General features: G+C 39.4%; 1 protein-coding gene across 1 annotated transcript; it reads left to right on the top strand.

Moving 5' to 3' along the window:
- PCSK1 (proprotein convertase subtilisin/kexin type 1) lies at positions 1 to 27,786 on the top strand. The gene is made up of 14 exons (XM_056514798.1): positions 1 to 410; positions 1,874 to 1,978; positions 5,353 to 5,463; positions 7,655 to 7,801; positions 8,262 to 8,338; positions 9,971 to 10,059; positions 14,239 to 14,411; positions 17,202 to 17,414; positions 18,567 to 18,667; positions 19,623 to 19,856; positions 21,014 to 21,171; positions 22,597 to 22,730; positions 24,224 to 24,385; positions 25,900 to 27,786. Exons 1-14 carry the CDS (start codon positions 228 to 230, stop codon positions 26,260 to 26,262), a joined length of 2,250 nt encoding a protein of 749 aa, XP_056370773.1. The 5' UTR covers positions 1 to 227; the 3' UTR covers positions 26,263 to 27,786.

Here is a 27,786-nt window from a genome sequence, read left to right as displayed (position 1 = left end):
CCCCCCTCTTCTCGCTCGGGGGCCAGGTACACTTGACGTCAGGATGGCTGTCGTCGTTTTGACGTGTAAACACTCATTTCCATTCCGGCTCCGGAGGGTCTGTGAGCCTCGGGCAGCCGCGCCGGCAGGCAGGCAGGCAGGGCTCTTCTCCGCGCTATCGCGTAGCAACGCGGCGCCGCATCCCGCATCCCACCCGGATCCCGCCCGCATCCTTCCCGCATCCTGCCATGGCCGGGAGGCGCTGGGCCGGCCGGTGCGCGGCCCTGGCCGTGCTCCTGGCTGCCTGGTCTCTGCCTCAAGGAGGCAGCGCCAGGCGGCTCTTCCTCAACGAGTGGGCAGCGGAGATCCCGGCCGGCCCCGACGCTGCCAGAGCCATCGCGGACGAGCTGGACTACGATCTGGTGGGGCAGGTACGGCCGGGTGGGAGACAGCATCCCGCAGGATACTCCGCGACGGGGCTACTTTCCCATCCCGCGAGGCTCCTTCTCTCCCTTCTCCCTTAAACTTGTGCCTCGCTGCTGCCCGCAGGGCTCTGGGGAGTTTAAAGCTCCCGGTCTCCCACCGCAACCTCCCGGGGTTCGGATCTGCCCCTGGCGCCCGGCCAGGGACGGCTCTTCCAGAGGGGACGGCGCAGGACGGCTCGGCTCTTCCTCGGGGGACCGGGCGGGGACCTCCGGCTCTCCTTGACGGGAGGGGGCAGGGCGCTCCCATTCCCATTGCGCAGGGTCGAGTGGGGAGTCCGGCTTTCCCTGGAGGAGTCCAGGCAGGGCAGCTGGTTCTCCTTAAGGAGACCGGACAGAGTCAGGCAGGGCATCCCGCTGTCCCTGAGGATACCGGGCAGGCATACCCCGCTTTGCATACCCAGAAGACCGGGCAGGGTGCCCGACCCTCCTTCGGCAGTCCGGGAAGGAAGAGGAGGAGGGCGCGGACAGTCCCGGCTGAGGCCCCGCATCGCCTCCGCCTCGGCGGCTCCATCGCCATCGCGGGGCTTCTCTCCAGCCATCCCTCGGGCGCTTTTTTGGGATGCCGTGACGTCAGCGTTGTCAGGGATGAGTAACTGCCGTGAGGGAACAGCTTAGTCTCACGTCCCGGCGAGGGTCCTGTGCATGGCGTCCCTCAAAGCAGGGACCGTGCTGCCCCTGGCCCGGCCCCGTGGTCGGGGTCGCGGTCAGCTCCTTCCTTGCCCCCGGTACTGTCCGTGGGCAGCCCCTGCTGGCTGCCTGCCCAGCCCCCCGAACGGAACGGCTGTGTTCTCCGCACTCCCAAACCCGTAGGGGTGATCCCACCTCCGTGGGTTTGGAACTTCTGCCTTCGTAGACGGCACATTTGCTCCCACAGCTATCAAAGAGCCCTTCCTCAGGCGGGTGGGGTACTCGAAGTCAGCAGCCTGCACCTGGCTTGCCTGGTGGCTGGCTACCGGGCAAGTGAAAACACTGCTACAGTGGGTGCCTGTACAGCCCAGCCCCGCAGTGAGGTGTTTGAAGCCATGCAAAGCTTTTCACACCTGACCTGCTGAAGCCCAGGAAAAGCAGATAAAACTGGTGAGCAACCTTCCTGCCGAAATGTGGCCATGCCGAGTGGTGTCCATGAGTGTAGTGGTCACTAGTATAGGTGCTGTATAACTTTAGTACTGTAGTGGTAATGACTGCGATTGAGTAGCCCAAATGAAATTATTCCCTCAGCTTCTTCTAGCAGCACACACAGGCTGAGAGAATCACTTGTTACTTAAGACTGCTTCCTTGTTTGGATTAAAATATCTAAAGGCTCTATTGTCTTTCAGGCAGCGAGAAATCTTTCATGTGTTGATTGTTGGTACTTGCTCACACAGTGAGGGAAAACCTCCTGATAATTAAAGTATGCCTGTGTCTTACAGATTGGATCACTCAAAAACCACTACTTATTCAGACATAAGAGTCACCCAAGACGGTCCCGAAGAAGTGCTACTCATATGACTAAGAGACTTTCTGATGATGAGCGGGTGAGTGTTAAATTTATTCTTTTTTTAAAAAAATGTTTATTCTGTCTTCTTATCTCTAGATTCATAAAGAGGTCATAGGCAGGCCTTCCTTGTTTTGCAAGTCTAATATATTCAGCCATCCACACTCATGTTGAATAATACTTAACTATTCTGTCATTCACAGGCAGAATCTGACTCTCCCTTATCATATATTTTACAAGAGCTTTCCAAATTAAGATTTAAGATGTGCAGCACTGAAATTTCAGATGTTGATGTGCCACTTATTAAAATGTGAACTGGGAACCGAGGGGCTAGATTCAAAGTAAAAATCCATAGATGCACTAAGTTTAATTAGGCCACGTCGGCGCAATTACCATGTGAATTAGGTTTGATTTAAAGTGACTTACTAAGAGGAAAAAAAGAAGTAGGGAAAAGGGGCTGAGGTTCTGATGGATTGGCTTTTACAACAAGCTAAAATCCCTTCTCAAATGATTCATCACACATTCCACACTTGCAGTCTTTTGTTACAGTGATATGCCACTGCAATCAGAGAGCATGCAAACTGGAGAGCCAGGGGTCTAAGGTACAACCCACTGGTGAAGCAGACTCCTTGTTTGTCTGGCTTTATTTCAGAGAGAGGAATTTCTGCTTGTAAAATGAAAAACTGGGGTGCATGACAAATTTAAAGAGCAGACCAGAAAGCTGTCAGCCTCTCTTACAAACTATTTTCTGGGAAATGTCACAACAACAACATTTGATTTTAAGATCAGCATTGTTGCAACAATCATTGTGACAATATGAGCTGTGCAAACCATGAAGTAACCCAGCTGTCAAAACCAGCAAATTGTCATTTAGGAACAAATAATTTCAGAGTGAGTAATCTTCCATCTGGAGGTTTTACATGCAAATGTCAACTAGGAGGAAATATTCTGTGTGGCAAGACAGGGTGCTTGCTTTGCCTGTTTTGTTTCAAAACTTTACACTCTCATCTATTTCTTTGCAAACAGGAACTTGTTTATTAGTTGAAGCTGAAATAATCCTAACTTGGGGATGTTCAAACCTGCAGATTCCATCTAAACTAGTTCTAATTTATATCTACATATATGACCAGATCTCCCATGTCATTGTAATACAATGTTTAGGATCATAGTTTTGAGTGCAGTCTCTCTCTTTTTGGGCTTACTCCATTGAATAAATCTGCTATACAGGGAAGAATGAAAGTGTTCAATACATCACATTCTAAAATTGTAGCAGATTGGAAGTGATTGTATTATATTTCCGCCAGACATTATTGCATCCTTGCATTCTTAGATTCAAAGTGCTGCAGGTAATTTGCTAAATTTACTCCAATTTCCATTTTATTTACCATCCAGTAGACAAATTAACTCTGTGAATAAATGAGATGTAATTATGCATTATGTAAGTGTATAAACACAAAGCAATCATGTAATGCTGTGTAGTTACACAGGGACCGTTGCTCTAAAGAGCTGCTCTTCTTCAGCAGCAGCCTACTTAAAAAGATTTAGATTCAGTCTTTAAAAAGGGAGAGAAAAGGGAATCCTGTTTTTGTTTTTATAACGCCTTCATGAATTTTACGGTATGTTAAGTGTGAAAGCTGTGGTAAAACTTGGCTCTAATCTGAATATTTATCTGCTTTCTGTAGTGTTTGTTGTAAAACATATAAAGGCTGTGAATACATTGAAGGGATATAATTAATAATGGTTACCTAACTTCTTCTAGTATTTGCACTAGTTTCCAAATGTACTTTCCTGCAGGAAGACTTGAATTGAGACTTTTGGTTTTGTTTTTTTGTTGTTTTTGTTTTTTTGTTGTTTTTGTTTTTTTTTAACACTGCTTTATGTATCAGTGGTTGGAGATTTGGCACGGGGCCTTCAGCTTTTGCTGGAGATGGATGGTTGGAACCTCACCCAGTTGCAGAGTGACAAACATTTGGCTTGTTTGCCTGACATATGTGCTTGGAATTTTCAGCTCATTTCCCTTCAGTGCACTTGCTCACTGTGAAAAAAAAATAACATCCATGGAAGTTGTCAATTGATAATTACTGTTGTGTGGTGAAGAGGCCAAGCTTTGCTGCGGGCAGGGAAGAGAGATAGAGGTAATTGCTATGAAGTGTGCACAAGTATGTATGGCCTGAGATATCAATAGGGCAGTTTAAAATACCTATGCTTGCATGGGTAAATTCATCTTCCATGACCAAGGTTTGTAGGAGGTTTAGGATTAAACATATAGCAAAGAGAATCATGAACATGTCTAATGCAGCTACCATTTCAAAGGATTTATGTTCTTGTAGTGAATTTTCATTAGGCTTTCATTAGAAAATTTCATTTTAATCAAATTATACTTTTTAACCATAATTTCTGAGTCATTATTATCTCATATATGGTGATAGATGTCAGGATCATAAAGCTGTTCAATCACAGTAGATTAAAGGAATGGAATCTATTCAGAGCTTGAAAGTAAAAGATTAGATCCAAGGCACCCTCTATGTGAGGCTTGTCACATAGAGGTCTTGTCACAGGGTCTTGGCAATCTTACAGAACCTGAGTTTGCTTTGCCTTCTTGGAATTTGGGATGAAAAGGAGCAACCATACTTCCATCAGAGTGACCAACTATGAATAATGTTTTATTCCGTTTCCAAAAGAAGCACCCAGCCAGAGAGAGGCATCATCATCAGGATTTCATTTGAACTGGGTTCAGTAATGCATTACAGGGCAATACACATTTAAAATACATCCTGGTGCCTTAGAGATTGCTGTATCTGTGCACAAAGGCTGTGCAACTCATCTTTATCAAAGCACACTGAAGCATTTTGGCTTTAAGTTGCCTTAAGTGGAATTTTGCTGGTGATGAAGTTAGTCTAATATTCATAGCTTGCTAATTAACCGCTCTTCAAAACACCACTAGGAAGGAGACTTGGAGGTCTAGCTGGTCTGTGAGTAACAGCATCATTATGATTGCTAGACTAAAGCCAGAGATCATTTTTCTTCTTTCCTTTTCACTCACAATAGAGAGTGAACAAAAGATAAGTCGGAGAAAGAAGCAGGCTGTGGTTTTCTTTGTTTCAGTAAGCACTATTGCTTAGATGACCCTCTAGCCATAATATGTGGTTTTATTTGATGTAAAAACTTGTCTTGTGTCACTTACAGTTCTTTGTTAACTTGTGCTTAATGATCTTCTGTTAATTGATTTGACAGTATTGTGATTTCACAAAGTTCTCTTCCCTAAATCTTCCTGTACTACAGTTTAAATAATCCTCTTCTCTGTACCAAATATTGCCCATTTTTCTTTAGGCTCCAAAATTTCTCTGTGATGAAAGCCCTTATACTCTAGAATTAAAGAGTAGTATCTTGTTATATTTTTACAAATAATTGTAGGTATCATGGGCAGAGCAGCAGTACGAAAAAAAGCGAACCAAGCGTGCCTCAGTGAGAGACTCAGCAGAAAGTCTTTTCAATGACCCTATGTGGAATCAGCAGTGGTATCTGGTAAGAGTTTGTTGCCTTGTGGAATTGGGGAAGGTGGTTATGCCATCAGTCGTATTATTTTACCAGTATCAAAGTGATTGCATTAAAGGGAATAAGTAAAGGGTATCTTTTGTTAGCATATGCTGTAAAAATGAGTAATCTCTGTGCATAACATTTTCAGGCAACCTTCTCTCTTCTGTGGAGTGTCACTTTTACAATGACTCTAGATGCCAATTCAGCTGCTGTTTAGTATGGGGGGGTGGAAGGGGTGATATCACAAACTGTTAACAGTTATAAACCATTTTAATGATAATTTAAAAATATTTGAGGTTTTTGCTTAAGAAGTTCATTACCATATCTGAAGCTGGCTATGTATTTCTTTATTAAAACTGGTAGCACAGAATACATGAACCAGATGAAAAGAAGAGCACCTGCATGCATATGACAAGGAACTTCAGCCATATAAACTAAGATTTTTGTATTAGAGGGTCTCCAAAACTCGCTCATATGCTCAAAACCTCAGGTGAAAAAATTTCCTGTGCTCTATAGTTTTTATCTTCATATGTCAATTGAGAAATACAGTTGACAATTTAGATTTTACATGGTTTCTTCAAAGAGCCTATTTCCAATGTGCATCATTTCCATTGTGTCTTCAGTCTAAGATTCTTTGCTTTCTCTCAGAATAGGGATGGGATTTAAGGTGGCTATAACAAATGAAAAAGAAAGGTCAAGCACAAATGAGGCCTGAGTGGATAGAAATACTTTTCCTCGGTTCATCTTAGAGAAATCAAACTCTAGGCTGCTTTTTAAGCTAGGGAAGATAAATTATAAACCACAGAGTATAAAATATTTTCATGAAGATTCCTGCAGACTTCTTCTGAGCAGAAAAAACATTGTAAGAATTTAGCTTTTCTTTGAAGCAGAATGTCTGTTTGCTTCCTTGCCTGTATCCAAAAAGCGGGACATTTCCAAGATGTCTATTTTAGACAAATGCACAAACACATTCAGGATTCATAAAAGCAGTCTGGGAAAAAAAACTGGCAATGTTCTGCTCTCCAGGAGATTTACTTCCTTCTCCTACCTATTTATGGTTTTCACTACTTTTCCTTCTAGTTTTCCCACATGAGAAACAAAATCATGCTACTTGCCCTTATTCGCAATGAACATCGAATTTTTCTGATTAAATGCATAAATGTTTGTTGGATATTTTTTTCCAAAATATGTTTTTTGCCTTGTAGGGAATAACTATTACTGTATTTTTACAATTTGATAGCAACAGTTTTAGCTCTATCCTTCCCACACCACCAAGAAAAAATATTATTTGATGGATTCAAGAGAACAAGACTTGAAATTTCAAATAATTTCCTGAATGGAAGCAGTCAGACAGAGATAGCAAAAAATAAAACAAATTTCGTCCCTATAACAAATTTCTTTTCCTAAGCCTTTTATTTTATGCAATATTTCTTTGGAATCAAAGACACAAACCTGCCATCAGCTGACATATTTGTGCACAGAGAAACAGAAAGAAAGTGTTTCCTTTTGCACCTGTGCTTTTATGGGGTGCTGTAAGCATGTTTTCTAAATTAGATTACTGCTCATTTAGTATTAGAAGAGGAAAATGACCCATTTAGGAGATACTCTTCAAGAAGCTTGCTGCAGAAGAGATACTTCCAGCTGATTTACCACAGGGACAGCAATGAGGGTGGTAAAGAGAAAATTGTGATTCAACACAGTTGTTCCCAAACAAACCACCACCTTAATTGTTTTACCCATTAATTATTTTGCTCTGGATAACTTTAATGTCCAAGGAGAGAATACACTTGGAGGAAGTCCAGTTCACTGCATTGCGGGCACTGTCTTGGCTCCTCACCAAATGGAAAGAACAAACATTAGCAGGTCTGATTATTAACCCAGTGCTCCAAGGTCCATTGTTGCATCTCCACAACTCTTTTCAGCTTCTGCTGCCTGCTTACCAAAAATACAAGATGCTTTTTGTTCAGGAGTGGTCACCAGGGATATTCAAGCAGTGGGATAAATGTTTCAGTGCCACCAGTATTTGATGAAACTAATTTTTGTTTTGTATTTGCAAAATTTGAGTAAAATGCACAAGTTCAGGCTGAGATTGTTTACAGCACCTTTAAAATACAATTTTGGACCTGTTTGGTATAAACGGACAAAATGTTGACATATTTTAATCCCTTCTGTCCCACAGCAAGACACAAGAATTACTCCATCTCTGCCCAAACTGGATCTCCATGTTATTCCTGTGTGGCAGAAAGGATTTACAGGCAAGGGAGTTGTCATCACAGTCCTAGACGATGGATTGGAGTGGAATCACACTGATATCTATGCTAACTATGTAAGTTTGAGCATCAGAATGCTATAGAATAGATTAGCCAGTTTTAAATTTGATTAACAGGCCATCCTTCCAACCTCACTGTTAGTTCTGTAAGTCAGCTCCTGCAGCACAGAGACTGAAATATTTGTCTTAGGCATGATTTGGAACTTGGTTTGTGTCACAGGAAGCTGAATGTCACTTAACAATGGCAGCGGGGAGGATATTTTGTTGTTCTGTTTTTCCTTCAGTAGATTTAGTTCCCAGACACATTTGCATGTAGTGGTTTTAATGATAAATTATTAAAGCTCCATGAAAAACTTATGGAATTGCTAATGGCCATCAAATTATACCAGCTTGATTGCTGCCAATATGAGGCACATCAAGTAAATAAATACAGACTCTAGAACCCATTTTGTTAGCAATTTAGAAATGCCTTTTCTTGTTGTCTGAATTGATTCTACTTTTCTTTATTTACATGTAGGACCCGAAGGCAAGTTATGATTTCAATGACAATGATCACGATCCTTTTCCTCGATATGATCCAACAAATGAAAACAAGTGAGTAGCTTTACAGTTGTCTGAAGAGAACAAAACATTACAGTGTTAGCTTGTGTGTTGCAAGATACAAGTGGAAAAATTTCTGTGTATGTCTCACATGGCAATTATTTTGTAAGCGGAAGAATTTGTGTCACAGCATCACTGGATGATTGAGATTAGTAGGGATTTCTGAAGGTCATCAGCTCAAGCAGGGAGCTCCAGAGCCTGTTGCCCAGGATGATCAGGATAGCTTTTGAATACCGTGGAGGGAGAGGCCACAACCAACCTCGGCAACCTGTGGCAGCACTTGGTTGCCTTCAATGTAAAGAATCACTATTGGATGTTCAGAAGGAACCTCCTGTGTTCCTGTTGTGGGAGTGTTCTCAAATAACATTGGTATAAATAATCGGATAAAACTCTAAGATGAAGATCTTCATAATTGTAATCTCCCTATGGTGTCCTGAATTTCTTCATGTCTTTTTAAGTGTAAGGTGATGATATGTTTCTGCAAGATGAAGGGAATAATCTATTCATGTGTCTCCGTGTGTTTCTGTATTTCTGGAATGATACCTCCCAAAGTATAGTTTTACTTCAATTCCCTGCTTTACACTGGGAATTTAAAAAAAAAAAAAAATTCTCTTGATGAGTCTGTCAGACCTGGGCACATCCATTGTAGTCCAGTTATAAATATTTTCCATAAGAAAGAGAACAGGAGAGAGAGACCTCCTTAGAAGCTGGTGCACAAAATAGTCAATCTCTTCAACAAATAAGGATTCCACTACTCAGTACAGATAGCAAGAAGCTGATGCATTAGTCCCCTGTTTCCTATCAGACAATACAGTAGCATTCACAACATAAATCCCTGTATGAGGGGAAAAAAGGTCAGTCTGAGGATAAAAATCCCATTAATAAGACATTTGAAAAATGGCATTTCTACTTTGTTACAGTGTTATTTTAGAGAAAGAAGCCATTATCTTCTTGTTATGATGTCATTATCTCTTAAATCTACCTGTATTGCCTCTAATATTTTTTAATAAGTAAATGGAATTCTGCCCAGAAGCATTGAAGTATGATATTGAATAACAATCTGTGGTATTACATTATACAGTACTCTTACCTTGAGAATAATAGGAAGGCTTTCTGTATCGATGAATCAAAATCACCCATGGGGAAAAAAAAAAGAATTGCATAGAAGATAGTTTGTTACAAGAAAAAACTAGCAGTAGGGATATTTTCAAAGCTCACTTTTTGAAATCTTAAATAAATCCAGTCATTTTGGAAAAAAGTATCTAAGCATGTGATTAAAAAATACTTGTATCATATTTCTGTCTGAAGACTGCTTCTTAGCCCCATAATTTTATACCACTTTTTCACCCTACTAAAATACTGGTATCTACAGTGAGATTAAGGAAAGCATTTATCATCTCATGAAAATGTTCCTTTGAACATTAAGTAGGTAAAAATTATATTTAATGAGGCTTAGGAGAAATAAGTATTTTTGTATTATGTAGGTACAACTCAAAAGCTCTTAAAAAATTGCATTGCATTCAATGAGAGGAAAAATTTGAATAAATCAAGGCTCTTGACGAGTCTTTCTGTACAATACAACAAAGCTGTTATGATGCGTTCTTTATTCTTGCTGCATTTATTCAGGCATGGGACACGGTGTGCAGGAGAAATTGCCATGCAAGCCAACAACAGAAAATGTGGAGTTGGAGTAGCCTACAACTCCAGGGTTGGAGGTAAGAAAACAAAAATAATTGGGTGTCTAATATGAATGGAAACAAGACAGATGCTGAGTGTTGCCAGATATCATTAATCTGAAATATGAATGATTGGTCATTCTCGGAAAACATTTATCTTTCAGTATTATAAGCTTCAAAATCCTGTCTGGCAACAGTGCTGAGTGATGCCTGTATATGACAGGATTTCTCTACTAAAGTCTGGAATTTGGTAATGCATAGATAGAAAGTTAGAATATTAAACAACAGCAGCAACACTATAGGCAGGGATGATGATTATGATAATAGTAATAAAAGTAATAATCATAATGTTAATAATATTAACAACAATTAATAATAACAACAATAACAACAACAATAATAGCAACAACTTATAATTTATCTAGAGTTAAGACAGTGTCTTTTAAGGAATAAAGGTCTAATTACTTATTATGATTATCCAGAGGAAGTGAGGGATTGAGTAGAGTTAAAGTAGGAGTACACAAAATTATACCCATCCATATTTGCAGCATAGTATTTCCATTTACACAATCACATTCAAAAGGTCATGTCAGTGAAGCTTTGCAAACTACTATCCTTTTTGTTTCAACACTTTCATTCTCTACTGTCACCATAAGTTAAATTTCAAAACAAGTAGAGTCCTTCTTGCCCATCAGTCAATATCATTTTTTTTCAGTCAGTGACTCAATCTGTTAGTTGTTAATGAAATAACCATGATGCAAGTATCAGTTGCAAATGGTTATTTAGCTCAGAGGAAGTTCTTTGTACAGTCCTACATTTTCCTTTATTCCCTCTTTTTCCTTTTAAACAGTGGGAAAATAAGTGGTAATTGACACCCATAACTATCATTCCCACCATTTCAGCATGGTGTTCTGTCAGCTCTCAGTTACTCCACTGAGCTGTCATGGATGTCAGCTTTGCAGTTTGCCTTTGCCATAATGCATTATGCTGTCATAATCTGTTTAAATAAATCTCACTCGTAATATGAAGACATCAGATTTTCGAAGAAAAGCAAAATGAATGAAGCTGCAAAGATGTCTGAACTCCCACTGTGCTCTTATTTTAAGGCTCTTGCGTCTACAGAGGATGTTCTTCCACAGCTATTTGCATATGATCTGTGCTCATTTGCAAATGCAAACTATAAGTCTGTGTGGGATGATTTATCTAGAAAAGGAAATAACAGCAGGAAAAGCAGTCCAGCAATCCACATCACCCAGAAAGCAGCATACACTTCGGCAGGGGAGAAGGAAGAATGGAAAAGTTGAAAGAAATTGTAAGCTGTTAGATGTGACCAGACGGATTAAGACAGGAGTGTAAGAAAGATACATTCAAAGAGCAGTGAAAAATAAGAGAAGTCTTCAAAAGATTCAGATAAATTTGGAGTAGCTAAACACTGAAATTTTTTTTTTGTGATCCAAGCTCTACTCTACAGGATTCATTTCTCCAGAAGCTGTTTTTCTCCTTTTTATTTTTTTATTTTTATTTTTTTTAATCCATGAAATGACACATTGCACACTTCTACTTGACATTAGTTCAGGATGACTTCCTTAAGTGGCAGCCCAGTGGTCCACAGGCAGTGCCTTATCTCTGATAGCCAACAATATCTGCTTTAGGGAAAGAAACCCTGACATATGCATTACCTTGTTCTCCAGCCTTCAGCATCACAGGTTGATTTAACTTTGCCTTGAGGGGTAAAACAAAATATTCTGGGTTTTTTTGTTATTTATTTTCTGTGAAAATATTGAATTTAATAAGCCTGAATGTTCTCTCCAGTCAAATCTATGCCTGGCCATATTCTGAAACATTGACTGGCCTCTCCAGTAGTTTGTGGCTGTGAGTACCATTGGCTTCTCTGTGCTCTGTGTGAAGAAAAAGTACTCTTAATGACAGTTTTCAAAGTGACACCTTTCAGTGCCCTTTAGCAATCACCTCTTAGTCCTTGTAGAGCTGAGAAATGTGTATGGATCACCTCTGGTACAAAGCAGGGTATGTGCATTTTCATGCATACCTGACTATACCACTGTGTTATGATATTTCCATGGTGCTGTCATGGATATTAAATTATTAAGGAGCTCCATTTTACAAAGGACTGGGCTGAGAGTTTGCACGCAGTGACATATTACTAAAAATAGCTTTTTGCCAGGCAGACACATGTATGTGTGTCTGAAATTACCTTGGGCTTTGTCTGCTTTGGATTTTGTGGGACTTATGATGGGAGCAAGAATAGAAGAGAGTTTATACAAGAGGACATAATTGGAATCTGCTTAAGGGAATATTACTGCAAACATCAAATCCCTGAGTTGACTTGAACAATCAGGGTTTCTGACGATCAGGAAGGCAAGGCAGTGATTTTTGCCTTGAACTGTTTTCATCAGTGTGGAGTCATTGTTCTTGGATTTGGTTTTTTTCTTTCTGTTTTTTTCCTTATTACATTATTTATCTACAGACTTGTCTTCGTTTTTTTTCTGTCGGAAGTATCTGCACATTACTTCTTGCATTCCCACTATCTCATTATTTGTTTCAAGCTCTCACCTGGGGCTTGCAGTCACTTTCACACAGGCAGACCTCTGCTGGCATGAGAGAATGTGGCAATTCTGAAACAACAGAAAAAAGAGTAATCAAACCATTCTCAATTTAAGACAATCCTGGGTAAGTGGTGTTTTTAGTACATGAGGCACAGGATATACCTTGTTGCTTTTCCCAGCTTTGTGAGTGATAGTGGAGCAGCTGTGGTAGAGCGGATTAACTCCTTTGTCCGATGTTAGCACTAATGAATATGAAATAATAAAGCTCAGCTTTATTTTGGAGGTATTTGGAGTATTAAGAGGTTCAGCCATTCAGGAAAAGAATTATGCATGCAGGGTTTTTTTCCCTGCTTGATAGCACAAAAAAACCCAAACCAAACCAAACCAAACCAAACCAAACAAACAAAAAACAAAACAAAACAAAACAAAACAAAACCAAAACCAAAACCAAAACCAAAACCAAAACCAAAACAAAACAAAACAAAAAAAAAAAAAAAAAAAAAAAAAAAAAACCAAAGCAAAAAAAACCCAAGAAGATACCAAGCTGCAAGAATAAGGTTGGAGGTTTTTTGTTGGGTATTTTTGGGTAGCTTGGGGGTTTTTTTTAATAGAATGACATTTTGCCTGCTGTGCTTTCACCAAATCCCCGTTTTGTGGAAAATACTAGAAAATGAGTACTCATAATTCACCAACTGCCAGCAATGGTGTGGCTGCTGTAGTACTAACCTGCCAAATCCAAGGGAACCCAGACATTTTTATTGCTCGTAAACACAGGCTGAATCCCGACTGTGTGTCTCTAATATTGCTGCTGCTGCTCTAAGAGCCACACCATAGTGGGAATTTTGCCAAATTTCTGCTTTTTCTACTGTCTTTCAGCATTGGACAGTGGCAGAAGCCCCACTGCAGGGCTGTGGCTTTGCATAGCAAAGGATCCAGTGCAGATGAACACTGCCTGCACCTGAATTTTAAGTACCACTGAGTTCAGGCTTGCTCAGAAGGAGATTAGATCATGCAGCTCCTAATAAATTGTTAATGACTAGATATCTCTGGATTGCAGTAGAAAAACTGTGAGATTTTTTCCCTGTAGTGGAGATTGAAGAGCTGGTGAATTTGCAGTGTCACAGAGACAGCAAAATCTTTAATGACTGTGAGTGCCAAGTGCTTTGGTCAGAACATTCAGAACTGCATCTTTGAACTAAAGCTCTTAGAACTCTTAAAAAAGATATAAGTAATTTTGGTAGAACCTATTTAATTTTGGTGGCATTTTAGCAGTTTCCAAAGTCTTTGTTGCAGATGTAAGAGAGAACAAAGAGGAAGAAGGAGAATGCAATAAAAAAAAACAGTAACAGTAGGCAAGACATCATCTTCTTGGGTCTCTGCAGAAGAAGAGAAAGAAATAAATAGGAGCCTAACTAGATTTTAAGTTGGTTTTTTTATGTTTGTAGAGAAACACTGAGCTTTGCAAATAGAGTCTAAATGTACCCTTTTACACTTACAGGAGCTTTTCTCAATATTGCATATATGAACAGCAGTCGGCTGTGGTAGCAGCACTTATGGCTTAATTTTACTGGAAGCATTAAGACCAGTTAACAAAGACAAGGAGGAGGGAACATAAAGTAAATCCAGCCTGCTTCTTTTTTTTTTTCCTGTGAAGGTATACGAATGCTGGATGGAATAGTCACCGATGCTATTGAGGCCAGTTCAATTGGTTTCAATCCAGAACATGTGGATATTTACAGTGCAAGTTGGGGCCCTAATGACGATGGCAAAACTGTGGAGGGACCTGGGAGGCTGGCACAGAAGGCTTTCGAGTATGGGATAAACCAGGTATGATACTTCAGAGAAAAATAAATCAAAAATTTGACAGAAGAGACAATTTTGAAATGGTTTGCACTGGATAAAAATATGAAAATTTTTTTGCTGTCTTTGATCAAAATGCATTTGAATGGACATGATATATTCTAATAGTACAGGTGTGAGAAATTTCCAGCCAGAAGGGACTTTTGAGAAAATACCATTAGGGCTTTTTAAACTGGATTTTAGCTGCTAATCTCCATGGATAAGTTTTGGGGTTTTTTTCCATCCTTAATTTTTCTGCCTTTGTCTCACCCTACACTCACCCTTCTCTGCTGCTTGTTTTACTGAACAGTAACTGGATTTCTGCACTGAAACCCCATAAAATTTAATACAAAATTCCTACTCCATGAATATTTTGCTATGTGAAATAGTAATGCACTTTAGCACCCTATGGATGAGCTTACATTGTGGTAATTGCATTAATTTATAAATTGGTGTATGCCATGATCTAACTAAAAGGAAAATAGTATAAATGCGTGATGAAGGGTACTGGGAGCAGGTTCTTTTACAGGTTCTTTTTTTTTCATGATACACTTTTTGGATCTGTTTGGATGATAGGGTGCAAACTGAGAGCTTCCATGAATTTTTAGCAAACTACTCTAGCTCTTGCCAATGAGGTGAAAACATATCTCAAGATGGACAGGTACTAATAAAGAGAGGAAGATTTAATCATAGGGGGAGAAGGGAGATATAGCTTGAAGGACAAGCAAACAGAAAAATTTGGATAAAGGGCAATTAACATCAGTAGGCAGAAGGAGAAAAGGAGACAACTATTCAAATGCTGACAGCTGACAAAGACACTCTGAGGGAATAATGGAGACTGAGAGGAGAGAGTTTGTAACAGGTTATACTCCCATAGGTAGGTAGCAAGAGCAGAGGGAGAATTAAAGGTGAAAATTAGGCATCAAGTATTCATTCTTATTCTGAAATAGCAGGTTCTTTGGTGGAGAATGCATCCTTTTTACAGCTTGTTTTTGTGGGAGTCCAGAGTATTCCTCTGGCTTCCCTGGAAGGTTTAAGACTCCCCTGGTGGGGTCCCCAAAGACCCTCGAATGAGACCCAGGTGTCTCAGGGGCTGGATTTAGCTGCTTGGAACAATTTACCCACATTGAGAGAAGAAATGCAAGTTGCAAAAATAGAGTGTAAATTAGACTGTTAGAACGTAGATAAATAGACTTTGGGGAATGTTTGTGATAAGGGGCACATGGCCAACATGGAGAATTTGGGGTGTGGATACCTCTTCCTCCTTCTCCATGTCATCCATGCTGGGTGACATGCTGGCACTTTTAGATTGGATGAGGACAGAGCTAGACCATGTAACAAGATTGTATTTTATTGGGGGTCATTTGTAAATACCTAGTACATAATTTAGACTATAAAAGATACGTCCTGCCTCTACCAGGCAGATTCTGCCCTGGACATCTGGCGAGCAGACTGCTGTTCGCTGAACAAAGTATTCCTGAGATAAGGAAGAAAACCTCTAAGAACAGCCTCCTGCAGTCTCTCATCGGCAGGCATTGGAAAGAGCTGGGATTCGAACCACCTGCATGTCCTCCAGAGGTGATCTCAGGTCTAAGGAGACACCTCGGAATGTGCAGGGGAACAAATAATAATATAATAATGGGGAACAAATGTATGCATTTGTCTCTCAGGATTCAAGAAATCCTTTTGCAAAGGTCTTCCTGGTCTCCATTCTGCTTAAAGTCAGCCAGCATCGGGATTGACAACAGCTCTAATCCCTGGGTGCTTCACTGCCGCTCAGGTGAAGCACATGAGCACAGGCTTAACTTGAAGAACCAAGAAAGTGCTAGAAGTGAAATCAGAGCAGGTGTTAGGATACACCAGTGCTTTTCTGTACAGCAACCTTTTTTCTCAAAGTTACTGTATCATTTTCTGTAGTTGATGTGGCTTGTCTTTCCAAATTTAAAACTTGTATCACAGAGTATATCTTACTTCTCTTTGCTTTTAATGTTTTAATTGCTGTAAGCATCTTAGCATTTGCATAAATAACTTAAAATCTCACCTGGGTAGAATGATAAAAAAAATTGTATTCCAACTGCTGTGGAATATACATAATTAATAATTAATATATATGCACATCTATATTAATAATAAACAACACAAGAAATTTTGCTTGTCACACGAAACATTTTGTTTTTCTTCTGAAGAACTAGTAGAGGTTAAGACTGGATAGTGATGCATGTTTCCTCTGTGATGGCTGTGATGGTTATGCCTGGAGGCTGGTGATGCTGCCCCACAAATCTGTGAGAGAAGGAAGGGTATTCAGTCTGTCCACCATTCGTACTCCTAACCTATACCTCTGTGAGTACAGGAAAGGAAAATTAAATAACCCCTGATAAACTGGCAGATTTTTTTTTTTTTTCATAAAGTAATTTTTTCTAGAAATGGTGAGGATCAAACAGCAGCACTTTGAAAAATTTACTTATTAAACACAGACTCTGGTTTTAACTTCACAACCTGAGGAAAGCTTCTGTATCCAGAACACTAAACACTAAAGCTAAGTGAGATTAAGAGTTGTGCTGTAGGGTGAACAGTAGTGTATCTCAAACAGCTGGTTTATTCTGTCTCTGTCTTCTACAGTGCTTAATGAAAATTGCTCCTCTCCTATGTTTGCTATATTAGGGTTTTGGGGGAAAGGAGTTGTTAAGGATAAAATGTGAGGTGTGAAATCTCTTTGATAACCATTCATTTTCTTTTTGCCACACCCTCCCCCCCTCCCCACCCCACCCCGCCCCTCAGGGCCGTAATGGGAAAGGTTCCATTTTCGTGTGGGCTTCAGGGAATGGAGGTCGTCAGGGTGACAACTGTGACTGTGATGGTTACACTGACAGCATCTACACCATCTCCATTAGCAGTGCTTCTCAGCAAGGGCTTTCTCCCTGGTATGCAGAGAAGTGCTCTTCAACCCTGGCCACAGCATACAGCAGTGGGGATTATACTGACCAAAGAATTGTAAGTTACTTTTACCAGTTTCAGACCAAATAGAAAGGTATGGTATTTGCAAATAATAAATGAAACCTCTTAAATGCTTGGCTTCAAGAGCCTGCTTTATGTTATGTGTTGTGTGATTAGAGCTTTTGTCTGGAAACTTAAAAGGATTTGTAATTGAAAAAGTGTTTGTATTCCTGTATTCTTCTGCCTTAAATTAATGGTTAAGCCAAATCACCATGTCAATGCAGTTAAATCAACATGCCGATTTTGTCTGCAGTTTGTGAGCACTGTTTCTGTACGAAAGAAGTCTCTGCATGGTTTGATATGCTACTATTCTTCACAAAGTGGAAACAAAGAGACCTTCAGAGTAAACAGTAAAGCTGTGATGTCACAGCCTCTGTTACACCTTGCCATTACCATTTTTAGCAACAGTGCATCTGAACCTTCAGCAAGCAGGCACACTAGTCTGTATGCATCCCTTAAATTGTGCTAAAGAAAATTGCTGAGGCACAATAATGCTGAAATACCTGTAATTTCTCTCCAGCCCTGGTAGATGCTAATTTTACAACACACTGCACTGACGGGGATTAAAGCAGCATTATTCCAAGTTAGCTTGGAGATCAGTCCTTACTAAGTGGCTTCTCTTTATAGTTGAGATTTAGATAAATGGGCTGATGAGTTTGGTGTTTATTCATTACAAATTATAGTTCTTCTGCTGAAGAGGGAGCAGAACACCAATGATAATCCTATGAGCAATTTCCTAGTAAGCAGTAATTTTGAATGTTCTGGGCCCAACACAATGATCTGTTTTCATGAATCACCAGTAAGTATGAAACACTTATTGTGAAACCTTTAGACTAAAATAAGCTATTCAGTGTGGGAGTATTTTGTTCCAACACAAAATGTTTTGATACTAAAATTATAGTTGAAATAAAAAGAGCGGAATGAAACACAAACAGATTTAAACACTCATCACTTTTTCTGCTGGTGAGGAGTGTATTAATATGCACCAAGTATGGGACTCAGAGTTATGTTTGTGATTGTGGATATGATTGTATTTACAACTATTTATTTATACTTTTTCTCTTTGCTTTTTTTTATTTGGGGTTTGGGGTTTTTTTGTCTTTTTTGGGGGTTTTTTGTTTGCTTTTTTTTATTTTTATTTTCTGGCAGACAAGTGTTGATCTTCACAATGAATGTACAGAAACTCACACAGGGACCTCTGCATCTGCACCTCTGGCAGCAGGAATTTTTGCTCTGGCACTGGAAGCAAAGTAAGATATCACACCATTATCTTTGAAACTCCTCTCTCTCAACCACCCCACTGCCTTCCCCAAAAAGCCCATTTTAAGAGGCACTATCTCATACTACAGCTCCTCCTTTTGTCAGCTAGATTTGCTCAGGCTGATGATTAAAAATAAGCAGCTCCTTGCCCCAACACCTTCCTAGAAAAGCAAGAACAAGGTGAGTAAATCATGATGACTGAGGAATATTTTGTGTATTGGCAACAGCATTTACTGATTCTGGCCAGATGCACCTAAAAGTGAGGATGCACATGGATTCAGGAGAGTGTGATTTGAAGACAATAGGGTGCAGGAATTTAAACTAAGCCTCAGCCAATTTACAGAAGAATTTCTGCCAATGATGTGGCATAAAAGGGAAGGTGCCCAAGCTTGTCTGTCTTAGCAGGCAGGGGGCAGCCAGCTTTGGATCCTGTAGGGCAGGTAGTCAGAATTTAGGCCTTGGGGAAGCTAAGAAAAAACAGGACAATGACTTTTTTCACAGAAAACACTTTAAGCAATACTGCATATATTTAATACTTGTATGGTGTAAATTCAGCTCTATTTTCTACTGCACACCCCTTTGGTGACAAGCCAACACACTTAGATATTTTAAAGGGTAAAGTGAGTCAAAGATGGAATCAACAACCCAGTTTTCAAAGTCCAGGTCCCAAAAAGACGAGTGGAAAATTCTAGTATTGCTAGCTAACTTTAAATACCTGAATTGTTTTGGAGGATTGGATTCTACTCTTGCTAGATACCTGTTCTTCATGGACACAGAAATCTTTTCTGCCTGGACAAGTACTGTGAAGCATAAATGCAACATTCTGAGTGTTATAAAACAGTGGGATGCCATGTACATTCAAAGCACATTCTGTTTCAGTTTAATAATTGATAGAAAAATGATAGATAGCCCTGAAACAACTAACCAGAAACATTTTTCAAACAGCCCAGATCTAACGTGGAGGGATATGCAGCACTTGGTAGTGTGGACCTCAGAATATGATCCACTGGCTGGAAATCCAGGATGGAAAAAAAATGGAGCAGGACTGATGGTCAACAGCCGATTTGGGTTTGGGCTACTCAATGCCAATGCTTTGGTGGATTTAGCTGATCCCAAAAGATGGAAAGGTGTACCAGAAAAAAGAGAGTGTATTGTCAAAGACAAGAGCTTTGAACCCAGGTAAGGATTTGCATTACCAGTTACTAAGCTGGTGCCTATTGTAATAAAGCCTGAAGGATCATATTCTTCACAGATTGCTCTGAACGAGAATAAAGGACTTATTTTGATTCATTTAGTTTTGCCAGCCATTCCCCAGAGGCAGGCAAGCAGCATTTGCTTCTTGGTTTGGTTTTTTTTAGTGTAAGACTGATGGAAATTACTAGTATGAAGCCTTAACAGAGACTAAGATTATTATGTCTGCTTGTGCAGACGGTGTATGAAAGGATGATACTGTGAGGCTGAGCCAAATCAGCAAGGCTGTGAATTTTCAGACAACTATCAGAAGACAGATAAAAAGATTCTGATGTCTCACAAAGATTTTTAAGAAATAAGTGTCTGTAATGGGTCTTAGCAATTCTTCTCCTGGACAGACTTGTATATATGTTGAAATCAAGGTGATACATTGAGCTTTAATCATGTCTGTAGCATTTCTCTTATGAAACACAAGTGTTTCAAAGGCTCATTGAAAAATCTTATCAGCCATGTGTCAACAGCACAGTAAGCCTGAACAGATAGATTAATTATCATTAGTTACTGAGCTGGTTAATCAATAAGGATATCTAGACTCTTTTTGTCTCACATGTTCCCATACGGATTTTTATCCAGGAAAAAATTATCTGTTTCAAAGGCTGAAATTATACCATGTGAATGCAACAAAGGTCTGTCTGCAGAAATGTACTGCAGTGTTTTGGAGAGTCACTGCTTGGCAATCTTATTATTTACGCCATTTTACTAACAAATTGTTTTTATGCACTCTGTCTTTTTCGCAGAATATTTACCTATTGCTGATGTATGCCACACTTGCTCTTTATGTATGTTTATTGCAGTCCTCTATGTTGCATTATGAAAACAAAGATCCCATGATCCTGAATTTAGAATTATTTATGTGGACATTTAGACACCCATTCTATTTGGAAGTAACGGGAACTGCACAGAGAAAGCTATGCAGAGTCTCTCTCTGTGCAGAGGATGAAGAGCAGACATTACCTTTTTGTGTTGAGCTGGCATTCACTCTTCCTTTCTCATTCTGAAATGGCTGTTAAACGTGCCATTTACACTTCATGACCCAGAATCAGAAGTTCCTGTGGGTAATCAAAGAACTACTTCAATTTTGACAGATTATTAAGAGCAAATGAAGAAGTCATCATTGAAATTCCCACAAAAGCCTGTGAAGGTCAAGAGAACTCCATTGCATCTCTGGAGCACGTGCAGCTCGAGGCAACGATTGAGTACTCCCGTAGAGGTGATCTTCATGTCACTCTGGTTTCTCCATCAGGTATGGGAGGCAAATGTGTTTTATTTATTTGTGTTGCTGTAGTGTGTAACATTTACTTCATGAAAAAAATGGTGGTTTTCAGCTGTTCAAGAGAGCTAAATATATCATTGGCCAAATCCAGTGAGGATGAAGCATCCAGGGAGCTATAGAGACCTCTATTTAACCTTCACCTGTTCTGGGTTATTTTTGTGAAAAGACATTTGAAAATCATCCTTCAGAAAATGAAGGCACAGGACATTTTCACAGAGGCAACTGGACCTATGAAACTGCAGGGCTCCTGGCAGACAACAAATTATAGATCAATAATTGTTATCAGACTTCCTGTGGTTTAGCAGACTAATGCAAAACTAAGGATATCTGATTCCTTAGGTTTCATTTCATGCAGCTCCCCATTGGTGTATTTAAAAATCTAAGTGTTTTTGTTAGGCACCTTAGTACAACTGTACTAAATGAGCTAGAATATGGCAAGTTGTCTTGACAATGCCCTGAAACAACACAATAAGACAAAAAATATTATAAACAGCTAAGAGTAAAGTCTGTTACATCAACTGGCATTAATAGGAAAAAAATATAAGCTTTTACATATGAATTTAAATATCAGGCTGTTTCTGTTTCTAGGTAGTAATCACCAAGTACAGCTGCCTCCACTGCACTATCATTTTCTGTACATGGTTAAATTGTTTTTCCCTTGTTTCCTGCTACTTTTCTACTTTCCTGCAAAATACTAATAGCAAATATGTGTAATTCTTTTCTATATTTATAGTATTACCTTTAAATATATTTATAAATTGTGACAAGGCTCCTTGGGGCTTCACTGCTCCTTATTCTGTGAGTATTGCTTCCTTGTATTTTTTTCCTTATATGTAAACAAGCCAAACAAATTTCCCCCTGTGCAGTAGAACCTCTTTTGCTGCAGAAATGCTTTGTGATCTGCAGCATTTTTGTAATAATAACAATGAAAATGCTTTTTTTCAACCTGTTAGAGGACCAGGCTGTATGCATCCACTCACCAAAAAATACCCAAACCAGTGATGAAATCATGATAAGACTCTGGTTTCATAATACTGCATGAGCTGGTTTGCCTTTAAAACTTCCATTTCAGAAGTTTCTTGAACAGCTCATCAGTGGGAAAGACTGGTTGTGCATGACATCTTCTCCTTATGCTTCTTTCATGTGCATTCATTACCTTTTCATGTCAGAGATAGAACACTGAACAAGATGTACCTTCTTTGGTGTGACCTAACAGCTTGTACACTCCTAAGCACGGCTGTAAAAATATTATAGGAGCAACTGCTAAAGGAGCCACTGCTGAACAGTATATTTTCCAGGTCACCTCTGCTCTAGGCAGCATGCAAACTGACAAATATGAAAAGTAGGAACAGGCAGTGCATGGACAATCAGAGTGTTGATCTTGCACCCACACAGGGACCAGCACTGTCTTGCTGGCTGAGAGAGAGAGAGACAAATCTCCCAATGGCTTCAAGAACTGGGACTTCATGTCTGTCCACACATGGGGGGAAAATCCAACAGGCACCTGGATTTTGAGAATTACTGATATGGTGAGTATGCCTGTATGCTAACTAGCTGTGTTTGGGAAGTAACACAGATGAAATAGTCACTCATCACTACAAAGCATGCTGGGTAATGAGCCTTTACCTAAATGCAAAGCACCATTCTCATTTCACCAATACATACCTGTCAAAAAAATTTCATGCCTGTGTTTCTCAGACATGCGTCACCAAAATTAACCACTTAATAAAGTTTTCTGTGATTCTTGGATTGAAATATGAAATCAAATTAACATATGGTTAACTGGATATTCTTTTCTGCAGAAAAGAACACAGCATGGAGCTAGTCTTCTCTTGGTCCATTTCACCATTACACCTGAAAATCTTTCGAATTAATGATTTTTTGGGGGATCTCAGCAACTTATTCTGATGTATACATTTCCCTAATTTCATTCTGAGAGTATCTAGTGCTGAACAATGTTTAAGGATTAAAGCCAAGTAGTCTACAGATAGGACAAAAATCAGTTTATTAAAGCCACCTGGTGATATGGATTATAACAGCAAGACACCAGAATTAAGCTGCTTGGTGGGCAACTGAAAAATATTTCCCTTCAAAGAGAGAGTGATCAAGCTCACTCATTTCATTGAAGTTGTCTGTTAGTAGGCTTGTCCTTAGGGGTCAGATCTTGCCAAAACCTGAAAGCTTCCTATTAGACACTGAGCCTTCAGCCCCCTATTGCCTCAAATTGTAAACAGGAGGATATTGCCAAGAGCTGAGCAGATGGACAGGGCACCAGGAGTAAATATTACTATCAGCAATGTAGTATTAATGTTGCAGGCTTACATGGTTACAGATATCCTGCTCTTTGAATGCATTTTTGTGGAACAAAGTTAAGAAGAGCATTTTGTTTATAAATTAGCTCTCATTTTAAGTGAGAGCTTCCTGAAACTTACAATAAAGCAAGATTTTTGTCCTCAAGGTATAACACACTCTTTCCTCACCCTGTAGCTTTTTTTGTTTTCTGTACTTGTCTCTTCCACTTTCTATTTCTGAAGTACTGCCACCAAAATTTATAAATAAATATTTGCTGTTTGCTTCCACACACTGTATTTCAGATTGCTGTTGTACACCACATGATAGCAAAGAATAGTATCTCACATTATAATTTCCAGTAGTAATTTTTATAAAGAAATTAGCAAGGAATGACTTAGTGAACATGTTCTAATACTGCAAAATACTACTTCAGTAACTTCTATCATTCTGTGTTATGACAAAATTCTATTGATGCTTACATGATGAATTAATAATTGTTACATCAAAATGTGAATATTTTGAGTGGTTAAGCTATTGTATTAAATCCCACATTCTAATATCCTCTGTCTCTACTATATCTGCAGGTTTTATGCTTGGGAATGGTACTCTATAGATAGGTATTGAAAGCCTGATAATTAGCTTTGGTCACTTCTGTGTACTTTGCATTCAAATGTCTATTTTGATTTTTCATGTCCTGAGAACCTAGTCTGATGCCATGCTTGTTTTTCAGTCCAGACGAATACAAAATGAGGGGAGAATTGTAAACTGGAAATTGATTTTGCATGGTACTACAACCCAGCCTGAACACATGAAGCAGCCACGTGTGTATACATCCTACAATGCAGTGCAAAATGACAGAAGAGGAGTAGAGAAGATGACGGATCTTGTAGAAGTAGAGTTATATTATATTATATTTATTCCTTACATGTTTTTCAGTTTATAAGAAAATGTTTTGGGTTTATTTTTTGGTTTCGGGGTTGGTTTTTTTTGCCTAGTAAGAAGACACATATTCATTTTGCATTAATTCATTTCATCTAACCCCTCACTGATTTTAAGTGCATATCATAATTTTGCCCATGTCAAAAACTGATATTTTTATTGTTTTCAAATTGCAAAATATAATGGGCTTAGGATGATAAAAGGAAATTTCTCCTAAAGCAAGGAACTCTATGGCTAATTCAGCTGAGTTGTAGAAGGAGGGAGGAAGACACCTCTGACAGACACACTAAATTTATGTAGTTCTATTGAGAACAAGTGTCACATTGTGAAGGAATCTTTCCTGCTGAAGTGCTTCAGTGAGTTTTGAAGGAATTTCAGGAGCAAAAGGCTTGACAAGTCATGGACTCACTGAATCAAAAGGTTTGGCTCAGTGGATCTGTGCTGCCAGATCCTTTAGCACCCCCTGTTTACCCTACAGATAGCAGTCTCTAAAAATATGACAAGACAGAGTGACCCTGGGTTTCAGGATGCACAGGATGGTAGTAATGCACATTTTCATAGAGCTTGATTACATCAACAGCTTCAGAAAATAATCCCACCACATCAAATTTTCTCCCCATTAAGTAATTAAGACATACATAAAGCACAGATAGTTTAACCTTGCTCAGATAGGTTATGAAAGGTGGGCAGGATAATGGTTTTTAAGTCCATTACATAAATGTCCCCAGGTCTGGCAGCCATGGGCAAGAAAATCTATTGGAAGAAAGTAAAAGTGGATTCAGCAGGTGCTGTAGGAGAAAATGAGTGGACATGGAAAAAATTGCATGAAGATAAAATGAATGGTCAACTAGAGATACTATTCTAGGTTGAATGAGGAAGGTCTACAGGCATAGATTAGTGTTGAAACAAGATCATGCCTCTCACCAGCTGCTGTATGAACCTATATTTGGGATTGGTCTTCCAAGTCTCCTAGATATGTGTTATGACCATCCATTAGCCGTACTTCACTGTCTTTTCCTCAAGTGAGATCCTCTACAGAGAAGACTGCATGGAAACACTGGTTTTGTCATTTTCCTAAGAGTACAAGGCACAATCAGAGCTGCCATCACCACTGCATATATGTTTCCTTCATCTAGAGTGCTGTGTTCCATGGCACAACCAGAAATATCTCTTAAGACTGGAACAAATACTGGTATAAAATGACCTGTTGTATCCTGCCAATGTGGAATCTGAATTTATAACTGCCTATATTATGGGGGGGAGGGGGGTGTTTGATATTTTATAGTCCCTTTTGATAGTTTGTTTTGGTTGATAATGGTCTGCTTGTTTTCTAGATGCCCAAGTGACTTCTGAATGAAAAAATAACATTTGCCCACACATAGATGGAGATCACCAATCACAGCAAACCCTAATCCAGTCAGTCTTTCATTGACACCTGACCTTTTTTCATGCTAATCTGTATTCTAGGACCATACCACACTGGAGAGCCTGAGTGAAAAACCCAAAGCCACTGAAGAAACCAGCAGCAGCAGTGACAAAGCAGAAGATAAAATCCCATCAGAGGCCATGCTGCATTTACTGCAGAGTGCTTTTAGCAGACAGATGGATCAGAAGCAGCTGCCAAAGAAGACCGCAAGCAAGAAGTTAAACATTCCATATGAACACTTCTATCAAGCCCTCAAAAAGTTGAACAAGCCCTCCCAGTTGAGAGGCTCAGAAGAAAGCTTGTACAGTGACTATGTTGATCTTTTTTACAATGCCAAACCTTACAAGCATAGAGATGATAGACTGCTGCAAGCATTGGTTGATATCATAAATGAAGGAAATTAACTGCTGGGTATGCATTGAGTTGAAAATATCATTCTCCCCACCTGTAGTTTTTTTTTTCCAAAGTCTGTGTATGCTTTAGTTGTTTGATTGCTGCTTTGATTGCTTCATATTTAATACAAATATCAAGGAAGAGAAAAAACATGTATGAGGGGATAAGGCAGGAAAATTACACTTTTTAGTATTATCTTTTTTCAAAACCTTTCTTCAGAGTAGATTTGCCCCTTCAGGCATGAAATGCAATAGTACTCCCCTGAAAACCCTAATACTATATTTTAAACAATTTTCACATTACTTATCCTTCCACCCTCTTCACTGAAGCATGCAGTAGGATTCAAAACCTGAATTACCAAGCAGTTTTGAACCAAACTGCCAAAGCTATGGGGATATATTCTCATCCATGGATTTGTCATGCATACTGCAGTCTTTGTTATATTTGTCATTTATTCCGATTTAATACTTGCAGCCAGTACTGCTTCCATCACAGGTGTTTTGTTCCTTCTCCAAACAATGCTCCCTTGCCCTTCTGTTGTCCTGTAATGGAACATCTGAGAGGCTGGGGTTGGACTGGGGCATCATTGAACACTGATGAAGTTATTCACAATTTAGACTACAGAGAGAAACACACTAATAAAAAAGAGTCCCCAGTGAGGCGTTCCAGCCCATGGGATGGCATTCTCTCCAGCTGACTTGGGACTTACCCAACTGAAGTGCCTGAATTATGAGCCTGGACAGAGTCTCACTTCAGAGCACTTGGCTTTCTTTTCATGGATTATGAATCACCTGATGGAGTACCGATCTATTTGTGTCAATTAATTGAGCCTTGGGCTCCAACCACCTACCTGTGGAGCCTCAGTTGGGTCTCTAAAGTAGTTCAGCTGCCTTCTGAGATGCCTACATCTGCAAGGAATCAGGTCAAGTGAAACAGAAAAGGTAGCTGCTGCAGAAAAGTCCACCCAAAGACTGTAAAATTCCCAAAACATCTAGGAAGACAAGGCAAAATTGTCTGAGATTTTAAAAATAAAATGCCCTGAGAGGGGTGATAATGGAATGTGGATTGAGAAGAAAATGTTGAGGCAGAGGTGGCTCACTGAAAGCAAATAGAGTGAGCAGCTCTCTAACATTAGCAGTTTTCCACACATACCTCTTTAAAGAGAGTCAAAATTATATATTATTTGGCTTCTCATAATTAAAAAAAAAAAAAACAAAACTAAACAAAACAACAACAACAACAACAAAAAACACATTGGATGTTCAGAAAAGGTAGGGGATCTAGAACAAGGCAATGAAAATTCCCAGGGGATAGTTGTCTCCTTGAAGTGCTAAAGAAAACCCCCAAAAAGTGCTGACTGCTTTTTACTTTTCTTCTTGTCTACTACTGAAATGTGTTTTGCAGACTCTCTAGAAGTATTTGATTAGATTCTTCTTCTCTGTCTATTCCTTAAAATTATGCAAGTGTCTCTAAGGAAAGAATTTTACATTTTGCTCATAATCCATCAGTTCAAATACAAGTTTTTTCAAATTTCA

The sequence above is a fragment of the Oenanthe melanoleuca genome, chromosome Z, assembly GCF_029582105.1.
Source record: "Oenanthe melanoleuca isolate GR-GAL-2019-014 chromosome Z, OMel1.0, whole genome shotgun sequence".
Taxonomy (NCBI): Eukaryota; Metazoa; Chordata; class Aves; order Passeriformes; family Muscicapidae; genus Oenanthe; species Oenanthe melanoleuca.
The sequence above is the reverse complement of the archived record's forward strand: the minus strand, read 5'-3'. Positions and strand labels throughout refer to the sequence as shown.